Source organism: Anser cygnoides, chromosome 4 (assembly GCF_040182565.1).
Source record: "Anser cygnoides isolate HZ-2024a breed goose chromosome 4, Taihu_goose_T2T_genome, whole genome shotgun sequence".
NCBI lineage: Eukaryota > Metazoa > Chordata > Aves > Anseriformes > Anatidae > Anser > Anser cygnoides.
In genome coordinates, this window is record NC_089876.1 from 75,839,203 (window position 1) to 75,853,585 (window position 14,383).

The following is a 14,383-nucleotide window of genomic DNA, read 5'->3' on the forward strand; positions in this document are numbered from 1 at the left end:
TTGTTTGATAAAAAAAACAACCAAACAACAACCTAAAAGCCCACAACAACACATCTTAGCACATCTTTACTTAAAAGTTCAACCTTTGCAAATTCAGCCCAAATACCTGAACCAGTCCAGCAAGGCCACCACACACATCAATTTGGTTCCAAGAATTACTTATTGAAGGGCAGAGCAGCTTTTCAGAGCTGGGGGAAAAAGGGAGAGTGGCTTTTGTAGGGTTCAGGATATGGGTTTCACACTTGGAGTAAATTATTGGCAACGAGTAATGCTCAAAGGGAAGAGGAAAAAAAAAAAAGCGGAGGAAGTCTCAGCAGCGCTACCACACAGGAGGCTGGCTACATCCAGCTGCCAATGAGCAGCACCAAACACATTCCCAAACCTTGTAAAATCACAGCTCATCTCTCCTCTTTCTCATGCCGGTTAAGCCTCCTTCCCAGTCCCCTCCCCGCCAGCCTCTGCATTGAGAAACCGTTCAAAAGAAATGATTGACCACATCTGGAAAATGAATGCCAGGAGCTGCCTGGTGGTGGTGGAGGTGGTGAGTCAGCCCAGCAGCAATGAGGGGGGAAGGGGGGGGGAAGTCAGATGCTTCCATATTTTAGCTTTGTATCTGATAATAATTTGCTACAAAAAGGCATGTGGCCCTTCCTGAAAGATTTGCCAGCAATGAAGCATTTCACCATCTTCTGGTCTCTACTTTCTCTGCCTGTTGTCATCTGGATTATGTTTTCCTCCCATACACAGACACATGAAAAAAATCTACATCTCTCATTGTGTGGGCACACATTAGTCAAGACACAGATTCTAAAGCACTTAAACCGTTGCTGAATTTACTTGCTCCCTGCTCTGACAGAACTGAGGGCTAGTACCTATCTACCCCTAGCAGACGTGAGGCATCTTGTCAAACTGATTGCATTGTGAAAGTACCATGCGTTTCCTCCAAAAGGAAGATGACACCTTCAACGTCAGAGAAAGATCCTTCAAGTGCTAATATTAGCAAGAAAAGCAAAATCTCCCAATAACTGAGGCATCTCTCCGTACAGAAACTGTAAAAAGCTGCAAAAGTTTGTTCTCCATTCTGGTGCAGTTTCAAGCCTTCCCCCCCACACACTTCAAAGTTCTTTCTTACCTCCCCTCCCCTCAGTAATTGCAACTTTGTTTATTAAAAATTTACATTTAATTCATTGAGAACTGTTTTCTGCTATCTTTCCAAATGCCAAGAGCCACAAATCTGAGCCATAAGAAATATATAGACTTCAAAGAGAAAACTACACACTTCAATTTCTGTACGTGTTCAAAAACCAGATTCAATTCATTTCAAAGATCAAGATTTTTTGATCTTTTAAACTTAAATAACATAGTCATTTCTTACTGCAGCGACATTCTTATTTTGTAAATGCTGCGATTGATTCAACAACAGCGGAGGGTACAAACATGCACCTTGTCTGAAAAGAAGCTAAAAGATCTTACCAGCCAAGAGGTGGTGTTATCTGTCCAACCCCCCCTGGAGACAAGGGATAGAAGGTAGGGATATCAGGAGCTGGAGGATGTCTGGACATGCCTGTTAAAGAGTACAGAAGAATGAATGACTTTCCCCTCAAAATACTGCAAATGCGAGCTACAGTTCACAGCTAACGCAGCCAGCACTATGATGGAATTAGTGCCCTGGGTGAGAAACAACCACCTTTATGGCCAGTATTGAAGCAAAAGGCCACCCATGCCACCTTCCAAATAATAAATACCTTGCGTACGGTGTTGTGATTCAAACGGAAACACAGGGGAGAAAAAAGCGCAATAAATGTCTCAGTTAATGACCTGCACAAGTTCAGATTTCCTGTCAGGTGCTTTAGGCAATACCATCCTCTAAGTGTTGTCACCAAACCCAACCGAATCCTGAGGAACTGCTCTAACACACAGCACGAAGCAAGAGGAAAATAAAGCATTGTCAAAGAGGCAGCACAGCCGAGTTATTAGATTAGGTAAATTGCTACTTGTACGTTCCCACTGGTTCCCTTATGGATTCACAGATTTTGGAAACTTGCTACCACAGAGGATCAGTGGTTAATTAAGAATCATTTTCAGGCCTGTAATGGTCACACTTGATATGATTCATTTGGCTTCCAATTGTCACTCCAGCTCCAACTAAGCTCTTCATCAAGTTGACTCCTGTGGGCTCCAAGGTCAATCTGTTTTGCAATGGTAGTGTTTCATGGAAAAATAAAGAGTCCCATCAGAAACGATCCATCAGCCCTCATTCCCCAGAACACAGAGTCCTACAATTGTAAGAATCACCTCAAGATTAAAGCTAATCCTAGCCCCCAAAGGGCTCCTGGTCTCCATTCTTCACCTCAAACTCGCTCCCCCAAGGGACGTGGAATTACAGTTGCAGAGGCCACAAAGACATTGGTTTATTTAAATGTGTTTGGGGAAGAGGAGGCTGAAGCAGAAGGAATTGTTAAGTCTACTTCACATGTTAAATCAGCTGCTTTAAAAGCGTATTAAATATTTATGTAGTGACACTCCAAACGTCCAAGACTGAGTGCGCTACCTTGAGACTTGGTTTTATAGATTGACGCTGCTGATTCCTCCCCACCCCACCCCACAGTTTGCATTTAAATCTTCTGAATTTAATTATAAGATTTGAGAAATTTCTTTTGGGATTGTGCAGGGGAAAGGATGGAAAACAACAGTGGTGGCGGTAATGCTGACTCCGTCTCTTTGGGTGCCTCAGAAAAGCTCAGTTCTCAGACTTAGGACCACAGCCTGAGGATCGAATCTCTGGCCAGTTGTCTTTTCAGAGGCGTAAAAACAGCTGGTGGCTGACAGGAGGGAGAACATTTTGTGTATTCCAGGGTTTTTAACAGTGAGGGAACACTCTTTCAGAGCGGTTATAAAAGGGTGAAAACCAAGCCTGGCCTCTCATCTTCAGTGACAGCTGATCCTCCTGGGGAGCCATGACTCCACCTCACTCCTGCCAGGCCAAGCTCCGTGTGAGGAGCCAGCCTGTTCCTTCCCCAGCAATGCGCACTTCTGACCCTGGGAGAGGCCAGCTTTTGCTCACAGGAGGGTTAAAAACAACACGACTTAAAGGGAAGGATGAGCTGACCGCCTGGAGGAAGGTGCTGGCCATGTGTCCATCCTGAGGTGCCTGGGGCGCGGGACGGGACGCTGGGGGCAAGCCACCCTGGGCCCCCCCGGCGCCTTCCTGCTGAGGGGTTTCGGAGGAGGAGGGCACCCCGGCGCTCCAGCCCCATGCTGGGAGGCGAGGACAGAAACAATGGTCGGAGGCGTTTGGCAAAGGACCTGAGGGAAAATTTTCCCTTAGCAGCAACTGCACGGGCCACTTCACTGGGGCTGCTCTGACATGCTCGCGGCGCTGGAATGGGGAGCATGGGAAGACCACACACATCAAGGAGACCGTCACAGCAAAAAAAAAATAAAATAAAAACGAAGCCTCCAGCCCGCATTGTCCGTCGGCATCTTCGCCAGACGCTGAGCACAGGAGTCAGGAGCCCGTTCAGAAATATCAGAGCTGTGCGTGAGGGACGGGCTGCGCAGGGAAGAGACAGAAACGAGGTGGGAAGAGAGGATGGGCAGCAAACACAAACAAGGTTTCCAGGATGGGTCTGCAGGAGATGAGGAGAAAAATAACTTGCCATCACGGAGTAAGCCAAAGCCTTCTGAGCTCAGGGCTGCGGCATCGGGATGTGCCCCACCAGCCGCAGCTGGCTTTGGCAAGGGGTGCAAATCCCCCACTCTAACATGCACAGCACCCGTGGGGCTTCAAGGCACGAGCACAAATATCCTCTTCCTGGGCACTCGTGCAACATAGGAAGACAAATGAGGAGAAGGGGGGCTGTGTTTGCTTCCGCTGCTCTGAAAAAAATATTCTACGTGCACTTACAGGCCAGAGTAAATTAAAAAACAAGCAACCACCACATGGCCACAAGGCCATGGTATTATCTGGATGTAGCCCATGTTATTATCGGCATAGCAAGGCCAACATAAAAATAAAGCATTCAGGCAAAGTCAGAACTAAAAAAGTCTCTCTCCTTGGGTGATGGTGGCCAAACACTGCTCCAAACAAACAGGACAATTCTGTGTGAGGACACGTGTCCAAGTAAGGCAGAGCTTCATCAACTTTTCAGCCAGCTGTTGTGGGACACGTGCATGCAGAAGAAACCCCTTCAGGACCAGCCCCAGACCCTCATACCAGCAGCTACATCCTGACTACAGCGAACAGCTTCATCTGCCCTCTGTTCCCCTCCTTCCTTCCTCACCACCAGCTCTCCCACGGAGGCTTCTCCTTGGGCTGCTCACCCAAACACGTGTTGGATGGGGTCGGTCCTGTTCCTGCAGCCCCCAAACCACCACATCTCCCTTCACCCCAGCCTTTCCAGCTCCTTTATCTCACCCCAGCGCAAACAAAGGCCGCACCAAACCCCTGGGATCACCCACGTGTCCAGAGGGAGTGCTGGGTGCAAGTCCCAGGCTTGGTGCTTCCTCAGGGAGCCCAGCCTGCCCCCAGCAGCCGGGCAGCCTTAACGTCACGAGACGAGGATCTGGGCTTGTTTGTTTGTTTGTTGTTGGTTCTGAGAAGTCCTAGGGGCGTGCAGAAAATGGACACCCGTGACTCGGACATGTAAAATGATGCTTTCTGCAGAAGGCAGCAGGTGCAAGAAGGTTAAAAAAAATAAGTCACGTTTGCAAAGCCTTAACTTGTGCAGGCTCTAGACTGTCCTCCTGTATTTTAGGGACAACACTTCAGTTATGCCAGCTACTGTACGGAGGAATTCAGACAGAATTCAGAATATGAGAATTCAGTTTTGATTAAAAGGGAAAAACAGCAGCACTTTGATAACCGCAGCACTGAAGTGCTCTTCCCTGGTTTTTGGGAAAGTGAGGGATGATTGCTGATTCTGTGTCTGTGCGTTGCAAGCCTCAGGCACAACAGGGGGCGGTGAGGGCTGGCCGCTGCTTATTGAGATTTTAAAAGGCTCTGATGAGTAAAACAAGCCAGAATTATCACATTAGGAAGAGCACGAAGATTTAAAAAGCCAAGTTAAATACCAGCATCACAGCAGAACAGCTGTCTTTGGAAGCGGGCATGCACGGCCGGAACTCTCCCCCCCAAATATGAAAAGCAAAGCCATCAGCATCATGGGGGGCGCTGGGATGGGCTCACCTTGCTTGGAGCTGACGTCGGAGGGGATGTGAGACGGGTGTGACCCTGGGGAAAAGTGCTCATCGCTGTAGGTGATAAGAGGGGTGAGGGGGTGAACCGCATGAGAAGGCTGTACCACTGGCACCTTATTGGACTGCAAGAGAAGGGAAAAAAATAGCGTTAGTGAAATGTAGCTTCTGCGTTTAAAAATCTAATAATAATAAAAATGCAGTAACAAAATATGGTTTTTATATATTCATATTACTGAAGGCAAAAGGTTTAAAGCGAAGATTTGCCACATCTCTGGCTCACACAGCAACATCAGCTTTATCAGCTTTGCTCCTCTTCTCCATCACGGTCCTGCTTTTCTGCAGGACCGCAGCGCAGCAAAGACGACTGCCCGACAAAGCTGGAGGGTGCATCAGGCTTTTCCCCTTGCAATTTTATAAACTCACGTCGAAATCTCTCAGTCTGTGCAGCAGCTATCTGCAAAGTCACCCTTAAGAGCCTGATTTCACATGTTGGCAGTGGCATTTTTGGAGGGGCCAGCTGGGAAGGAGATGCGGAGATGGCTGGGAGCTCTGCCATGTCACCCCAGGGAGGAATCAAAGTGCTGAAAACACCCAACAGGGTCCCGAAAGGGGTGCTGTCAAGCGATGTTCCCACAAACCACGCTCTTGAATGAAGGCTGCAAGGCAATGGGACTCATCCATGCCAATGCAACACTTCCACGCTAACGCAGCTTGAAACAAATGTCACTTTTCCCATGGCGGGAAGAACCGCAGCGACCATCCCAGCATGTAAGAGGCGCTCCGAGTTTCTACCCCACCACCCTGCACCCTGCCCTGAGGCAAAAACAATCATGCAACTAGCAGATTTTTAATAAAATAAAAAAGAAAAGGAGAAAAGAAAGCAATAGGCCTTCAGACAAAAACACTGATAAATCTCAGCAAGAACAGCCTGTCAAATGCCAGGAATTAAGAGAAGAAAAAAATCATTTAGGAACCCAATGAAATTAATTTTGAGTCTCACTATTCAAGTCTTGGCACAAATAGACATTATGACAATACTCCAAGTACAAATCAAGGATTTCTCTGGACTTCTAGAACCAGGAGGGCTATTAAATGGACAACTCAATTTACTGTTAAGGCTGGTGGGAGCAGAGGAAAAAGGAGCAAATGGGAACCAGTGCAGCATTTTCTGCTTTCCTTGTTTTCAGAGCACCACCTTAAGGAACTTGCATTAGCAGGCAGTATCTTCTTAATGTCTGACCTATCCCTCCAGTCATATAGCTCAGAATCTGGTGCCATGAATTTTTGCTAAATTATGCTATCCTTGCTCTCCTCTTAATTTTACGGTTTTCAACACAGATTTGCTTTCCTGTGGGAAAGAGATAAGAACCTGAGGATTTTAATTTAAGCTTTGGCCTTGTCTTATATTTTGCAAGATGGAGAGAGAAAGCAGCACTAGTAGGTGTTTTAAAGCCAACAAGCATTAGGTCCATTTATGTGACCAAATAATAAAAGCAATACGAATTCTCAAGAATATGTATGAGTTGAGTTGTAAAGGCGATAGCACAGGCTGCTATTCATCTTCCCAATCTGTATATATTCAACAAAAGCAGATGCCAACAAATTTCAGATGATTTACAAATCAGGCCTCAGTCTTTAGCTACAAGACGCGTGGGCCAGCCCACCATTCAGCAATTACTTTATCAACAATAAACTGTACATTATGAATAAAGATCAAGGAATAGATGTATTTAGGTCACACATGCAGCTGCTAATCAGCATTAATTTCTCAAAATTTAGTAATTAACATTTTGTATTATACTGGATGTAATTGTCATGCACGCCCGTGGTATCAGGGCTGCTTGCTTTCAGAAATCATCCATTTGTACTTTCAGTCAGCCAATCCATGTACCCCCTCGCTCCTCAGCATCCTGCAGATTCGATTTTATTTTCTAATTCTCAGCACCTTATCCCCTAAGCCCATGGCAGTGGTTTTCAACGGGTGAAGGAACTGTGAGAAGTGAGGAGAAAAGCAAACCACTTGTCAGTGGGCTTAAAATTAACATATAAACAGGGTGTATCTCCATTAACGGCATTCGGAGGTCTTCTGCAGAGCCAGAACTGGCAAAATAAATTAATAATGACAATAATAATAATGAAAATAATAACGAAAATAATGATGATGATGATGATAATAATAGAGGTGCTCTGGCCTGTCTCACAGTGCTTTGGGCACCCATATCCACCATCAGACAGGGGCTTGGTGGTCTGGCTGAGCACCATGTTACCTGGTGGTCCCACCATGACCATCACCGTGTGTGATGGGCAGAAAACACAGGGTGACACGTGCAGAACAAGGCCTGCGTGAGAAAGGCCTGCTGGCATATTTTTTAAAAGCCTCAAGGACTCCATTGGTTCTGCTATCACACCTGCCCCGTAAGTCAGCCCAAGCGGGTGATCTGTTTGCTGACGTCCACGCTTGGTTTCCTTGTTTTTTCCCCAGGGCTTTACCACACCAGAGGCTTTCCAGGGCTGAGCTATATGGCCAAAATCCTATGTTGTGCTCAAGCAAGAGATGATGCTAATTAGATTTCTCTTACTGCAGTCCATTAAGTTGTATTTTCTTTATCAGTGGGCTTCCTCCTCCTCCCACAAGCATGCTGCCCATGCAACATGGGCTGTGTGCATTTGTCTCCCCAAATTCTCCCCAAATTTGTCTCTGAACACGGTGCTTTAGCTGCAGGAAACCTCAAGCAGTTTGCACAGGCCCAAAGCAGGGGCTGCTGACCTTGACCACACTGAGCTCCACACAAGGGGAACTTGGTCCCTCAGTCCTTGTCACATTGACAAGACATACATTTTATATGGGCGTGATGCACTGAGCACCTTTTTTCCTCAATACAATGTTAAAATCTCCTGCAAATCCCTATCAGACCCTACGCCTTCAATGAGAAAGGCGTATTACACAATTACTCATCGTCCTACGTGAGGATCTTAAACTAGTGCACTACAGAAATTACACTGCATCCACCCACCAAAATGTAGTGTTTTGGTGCAAGTGGGACCCTTCCAACTTGGGATGTTCTATGAGTTATGGTTCCAAGTTGGCTACCAACTCATGTACCCAAGCAGCTGGACTCACACAGATCCTCTCCACTTTAAATGAGCGCTGCCCTCTCTCTCATCTGCAGAGGACACTTTGAGACAGTTTAAATTAATCTCTGGTGAGCTGATGGTAAAATGCTGCATTTTGGAGTCAGTCTGAATCCAGGCCGGTTTTATCTCATTTTTTGAAGTGCTTCGGAAGAAACACGAGACTACCAGAAAAAGAAAACCAACCAACCAACCAACCAAACAAACAACAAAAAAAACACCTCCCCAAACAGCTAGCTAAAAGCTTCAGCCTGCACCTGTAAGGTATCCTGTATGCAACAAGTGTGCAAAAACAATAAAAATCCCAAGCCAGCCACAGCAAAAATGCCTGTGGTTCAGCACCTGGCAGGCAGGCCAGAGCCGGGGGGGGGGCATTTGTTCCAGAGAAAGACATTAAAGGGGCATCGAGCAGGGAGGTGGCGTTGTGAGCAGCAGGCTGCGACACGGGCTGCCCGCGGGGCCTGGCCTGAGGCCTGCCATGGCTCCCCACCGCCAGGTCACACAGATGAAGAAGTACTTCGTCCTCCAGCCAGATCCTGGAGCCAAAAGTCAAAAGCGACACCCAAAACAGTGCTCTGATTTTTTTTTTCCCCCCTCCTTTAAACATTTATCCGCTTCTAGAAGAAATGCTGCAGCCTCCTTACTTGTCTCCTGTCAACTTCTCTACTGTCAATAAGTTGTACCTTGGGTACAAGCGCTAGCAGATAGTCTTCTCAATTAAAGCGAAAATAAACAAATTTACAAAAGAAACCAACACACACCTTAAGGAAAGAGAAAAACAGACCTGTGTGGCCAAATGCAAGCATTCCCTTTGTTCCTGAGAGAAAGGGTCACTTTGAAAAGCATGGCTTCAAGTTTTTGACAGCAAATGTTAGATTGAGAGGGGAAAACACAGCAGCAGACAGCTCCTCCAAACACACACCACCAAAAAAACCCAACCCCATCCACTATTGCTGTGGGTCTACCTTAGAAAAAAAAAAAAAAGACAAAGACCAATGACTTGTCAAAGGACTTCAGGATGCCTTGGCCTGCAAAGACGAGGGAAATCTGTCCCTGTTTTAGCCTGTTTAACGTCTAGTTTCTAGGGCCCTGAAATCATTCTTAGGCAGGAGGACTTGGCAAACTGAGGAGACCGAAGTTTCAGTTGCCATCTCAAAATAGCGATGGCATTTTAATGGCTAAACCAACTCTGCATTTATGCCTTTGATGACCAGCTGTTGCAATAGAAATGCAAGAGCCAGAAGAGCATAGTTTTGGAGCAATGCGAAAACCAGGCCTATGTATGAAGACCCGCAGTCTTGGGCAAGCTTTAGCACAGGGGGCTGGAGGTGGAAGGAGAGGAGGTAACAGTAAGGTGTCTTGGCCAGAACTAGTTACCAGTAGACGAAACAGGTAATCAACACTAGCAATAATTGCAATTACAATTTTCTGTCTTCCTGGGAGCTGTCATACAATCCCTTTCCATAGGCAGATCTGCAGAGGTGCAGCAACCTTATTTACAGCAAATAGCTTTATGTATAAAGCCAACCTCCTTACAAGCTCTTGACAGCAGAGATCACTTTATGTTTAACTTTCAAAATCTTCTCCAATTGCTAGACAGTGCAGCTGAGAAAATGACATAGCAGGTATGGAGGCGGTGGATTTGAAGCCTTACTTTTGACCTCACCTTGAAAGCACGCCCACAGGCACCACCCCACTCACCCCCTCAGAAACAGGGGTGCAGCAATATTTCGAATTATAAAAGACAAATAAAAGAGTCACATTCTTTATACGCTGCTTCCCAGCATGGCAGCACAGGGCCATTTATGTTGGTGACCCTTCCTGTTTGGAAACACCAGGGGTGACACCCATGGGACTTGCCACAGTAAGATGGCAAAGTCAAGCCCTGCATCCCTTCTGACATCACATTTTGCAGCTTTGCAACTGGTAATACTTATTCAGAACAAAACTATCCTCAAAACTGCATGCTTCAGGGAGTAAACTGGTCGCTAGCAAAGGTCAGAAGAAAACTGCACCCAGTCCCCCTTTCCCTCAAGTCCTTTGTTTCAGTGCATGGCCGGATAATTAAGTTGGATTCAGTGCTGGGACCCAGGGAAGGGGAGAACAAGAAAATTACTGTAAGTCATTGCACGCTTCCCCCTTCCCTGGGACACCTTGTGCCAGTGGATGTGGAGATGCAGCCCAGGAGACCCCCAGGAGTTGTGGAGAAGCCACCAGAGTGCAAAGGATGCACCCTTGAGATCCTTGCCAGAGCCTCATGTGGTTATTTGGGAGCAGGAGAAGTTTGTGCCCATTTTTGAGCTGCCAAGACCTCCTTCCTTTCCAGACAGCCCAGCAGCAAGCAGCCGTCACTGCAATGCATGGGAGAGGCAGTTTCTCAGGTGCTCAGCCTCTTCTCTGAGAGCACAAGCCATGCAGCAACAATGCCGGGCTCTTTTTTGGACCAGATCTTGCATCACTTATTCCACAGGGTGTCAAGCCTGGCAACACAGATCGTGTACAGGGATGCCAGAAGAGGAAGGGCAAACTGCTTGAAGCCTGAAGCGTCAGTGCACAATAAAAACCCGAGTGCAGCAGCCAGGGGAGCACTGCAAAGAAAAGAGTGAATGGGATTTGATAAAGCCCGGGATAAGCATCTATCTAGACGGATTACAATAAGCATCTGGATTCAGGTTAATTGTGATGTTAGTGAGAAAACACTATACTAATGGCAGGTCTACCTTATTGTTCTTTTTGCAACTTTTTTTTTCTTTCCTTCCTCCAATCTTGGAAATTAATATAGAACAACCGTGACTGCTTTTTTGCTGAAAAGTTGTAATAAACATTTGAGTTCCCTCAAGACAGCTTTAAAAACATGGCTGTTGAATCTCCGACAGAAACACACTTTATTTCAAGTGTTCATTAAGCACCGCCATTAAGCGAGTGATTAAAGCACACCCAGTATTAAAATAGCTTGATTAGAAATCCCCTGCTATCTGAGTTTTCTACTCTCTCATGACTCCTTAATTTGTTTGTTCTCGCCTTCTCGGGAAGGCTGTTGGGAGACCCGAGATGCTGCGGCACCGCGCGGGGAGCCGGGCAGCTCTTTCAAGGCTGCTATCAGAGAGAGGACAAGGCGCTGCTATTTACGTGCTGCCAGAGCACATGTGTGCAGATTACGTTTAATGTCGCACAGCCCATTAGTTTTAGAAATACGCACTAACGACTGATAGGGCATGAAATCACCAGCAAAGCAGCACACTCGCACGGAAAGCTATTTCTCTTAAAATATTTTGCAATGTTTTATCTTGTTCTCCCAGCACAGCAACGGGTCCTCCTGATGGTCATCAGTTCCTAGTAAATGCTCCACATTTCAACAGCTGATGCTCATTTTAAGCTCCGGTTCCCATGTGATGGTCCTTTAACTTTGTCCATCCTGAATGGTTCATCCAACACTGGAGATACGCAGCTCCGTGGGGTTAAGCAAAGGCTCTTTTGCCCACGCAGCCTGCCATTCCCTTACCATACACCAGCCAAAAAGGTGTTTCCCCCCCGTTGTTTCCCACCTGCTTACAGCCCTTTCTGTTCTCTGTTGGCCTAGGGGAACACAAGAACCGTGGTTTTCACAAGCTCAAGCTGATGCCACGCTCCTGCGCAAGGGGATGCGCTTTGGTCCAACGCTCAACCTGGGGAGTTTCCAAACCAAGCCTGGAAACTGTTCGGGCAAACGAGAGGCCGTCGGGTGGATAAATACAGAAATGTGGTACGGGAGTGAGTGGCCTGAGGGCACCCCCTGAAGGCCGGTGCTCCTGCGTGTTCCTGGTGCTCCTGCGTGTTCCTGTTTGGGCCGACGACGTGCGTCACAGGATGAGGCGACTCTTCCTTGTCGGTCTCCTCATGTCCCACAGGATGCAGGCCGAGGATCCTGGGGCGAACCCAGAAAGTCCCATCCCGTGCAGCAGTGATGCCTTTCAGTATGACGAAAGCACTTAAAATAGGAGCACTCCCAAGTATATATCTACGTGGTGTCCATACCACAGCCTACTCAATGTCACGTGCCATAACAGAGGCCAACTGAGACCAAGAAGGCTGAAAACTGTCAGCTTCTCTTTGAGCAGGGATTTTTTGAGGTGAACTGAATGGAGATGTTCTTGGTTCAGGGAATGTACACGCTTTTGGTTCAGAAGTTCGAGTTCAGCATACATGCACGGGGAGCACGTCTTAGCTCTGTCGCACGAAGGCAAGGACAAGGACTCCAGTCCAAAATGCTCCCATGGGGAAACCTTTGCCTGGCACCAAAGTCATGGGACGGGCCATCCATGCACTGTCCAGCAGCCAGGAGTTTTGAGCCATGGAGTTAAGAGCCTGGGGGGCTGGCAGAACATGGTGGGATTAAAATAGAGGTCACCCAGCATACAGCAGGGCGTAGAGCAAGCACATAGGGGGCACTTCCTCGAAATCCAAGGCTCCCAGGCACTGCTGACCCTGCATACCCACTGGAAAAAGTTTTCAAGTAACTTCTCTGAGTCCAGCTAAACCGTATTAACAGATTTATCCAATAACATGCAAATTCAGGTTTTAATGAAAAGTCTTAAGTCACAGCTCTAAGTGATTTGGACTTTTCTGCTAATGGCATCTGCTAATGACCAAAGATTTAATGCACCAAGTCTTAGCATACATCAGTGCAAACAATATAACCATTTAGTGGAGGTAAAAAGTCATCTCATTAGACATCCATCACTGGATGTGGGCAAGATGGTCCAAAGGCTTAAAATAAAATATTCATTTTTAAACTAAGAAAAAAAAAAATCCCTAAAAACGTACAAATGATTAGGCCAAAAGTAGCAGTCTGCTAAAGCTTCACCAGGATTGAAAATGCAAGCTGCAACATATATCTGGAGGTAAAACGCATTTGCAAGTACTTAATTTCTGCAGCACTGTTCCACAGAAGGCAAAACCAATTTTAATAGGAATTAAAGCAATAGGGCCCTCCAGAAACAGGATGTCTCTTAGACAGGTTATTTGAACCATCAGTAGAAGGTCATAACAGGAATTATTTCTCTGCCACATTGTGCAAGATGACTTCAGTACAAACAAAAGTGATGAAGAGCTGCTAGCTTAATGTTATGGATCAGTCCCACGAGGGTTTGTAACGATCGTGAGACACAAAATCACGCCCCGAAATTACACTTACATGTAGCTAAAAGTACAACTATCACAGTGCACAGCTCAGCAGGAGCAGAGAGTGAATCACGGGCTCAAAGAAGCAGGGCTTCAAACACTTTTTCTGGCCCACACCGTGGATGCCAATATCCCCAGCTGCCCAATCTCACTGTCTCAGAAGATGTAAAAAAGGGGCCAGGGTCTCCCAGCACAGGCTGCTGGCGGGAGGTGGCTCAGGTCAGGGAGCTGTCAAAATTAAAACCTCACACTCGTGCACCTCATACGGACCAGGTACGGACGCTCAGCATCAGGTAGCAGACCCAGAGCATCAAGAGGAGCCAACAAGGGAGTCTTTGGGGGATGCTCCTGCATCGGCTTTGGTGCTAGGTCAGTCTCTGAGAGTTGCCCTGTGCCTGCCAAAACGCAGCCTCATCATGCAGTGGGTCCTCGGGACCCAAAATGTGACTTTCCCACCAGTGGTGGCACCAGATCTGCTCTGGCTTTGCTCCAGCCTCCGCGCTCGCCCCAGGAAGGTGCCAGAGGGCTTAAATAAAACGCTGTCGGTATGCACAACGCACGTGATGCCCTTTAAATCCTGCGTGGGATATTCCTGCCTGCTGCTAGACTTGATTTTTTTTTTTTTTAATTCAAGAGCTGCCCTTTAAAATTTAAAATCACTCTTAAAAGAAGAAACAACACCCAGCCCACAGCCTAAGTTTTGTGCAGCAGGCACCTCCATCCTCATAAAAAGCCTGGACTGCACTTTATAACATGGGTAAAAGTCTAAACATCATAAAAGAGAGCCTGAATTGCCTGAGCCCCTGGTAAATCACCCCTCCAGATGGTCCTAGGGCTGCACGTAGAGCCCTGCCTGTGGCAAGGGGTTGCCCTGCAATCACACCTCAACCCA

General features: G+C 46.9%; 1 protein-coding gene across 4 annotated transcripts in view; it reads right to left on the reverse strand.

Annotated features, from left to right (window-relative positions):
* The window catches only part of LEF1 (lymphoid enhancer binding factor 1), a 62,533-nt gene that overhangs the window by 23,903 nt on the left and 24,247 nt on the right, over positions 1 to 14,383 (reverse strand). For all 4 annotated transcript variants that reach the window (XM_066996416.1, XM_066996414.1, XM_066996415.1 and 1 more), the window contains exons 4-5: positions 5,189 to 5,321; positions 1,474 to 1,564 (exon numbers count right to left, since the gene is read on the reverse strand). In XM_066996416.1, the coding sequence (XP_066852517.1) occupies positions 1,474 to 1,564; positions 5,189 to 5,321 (224 nt within the window). The remainder of the gene's footprint in view (positions 1 to 1,473; positions 1,565 to 5,188; positions 5,322 to 14,383) is intronic.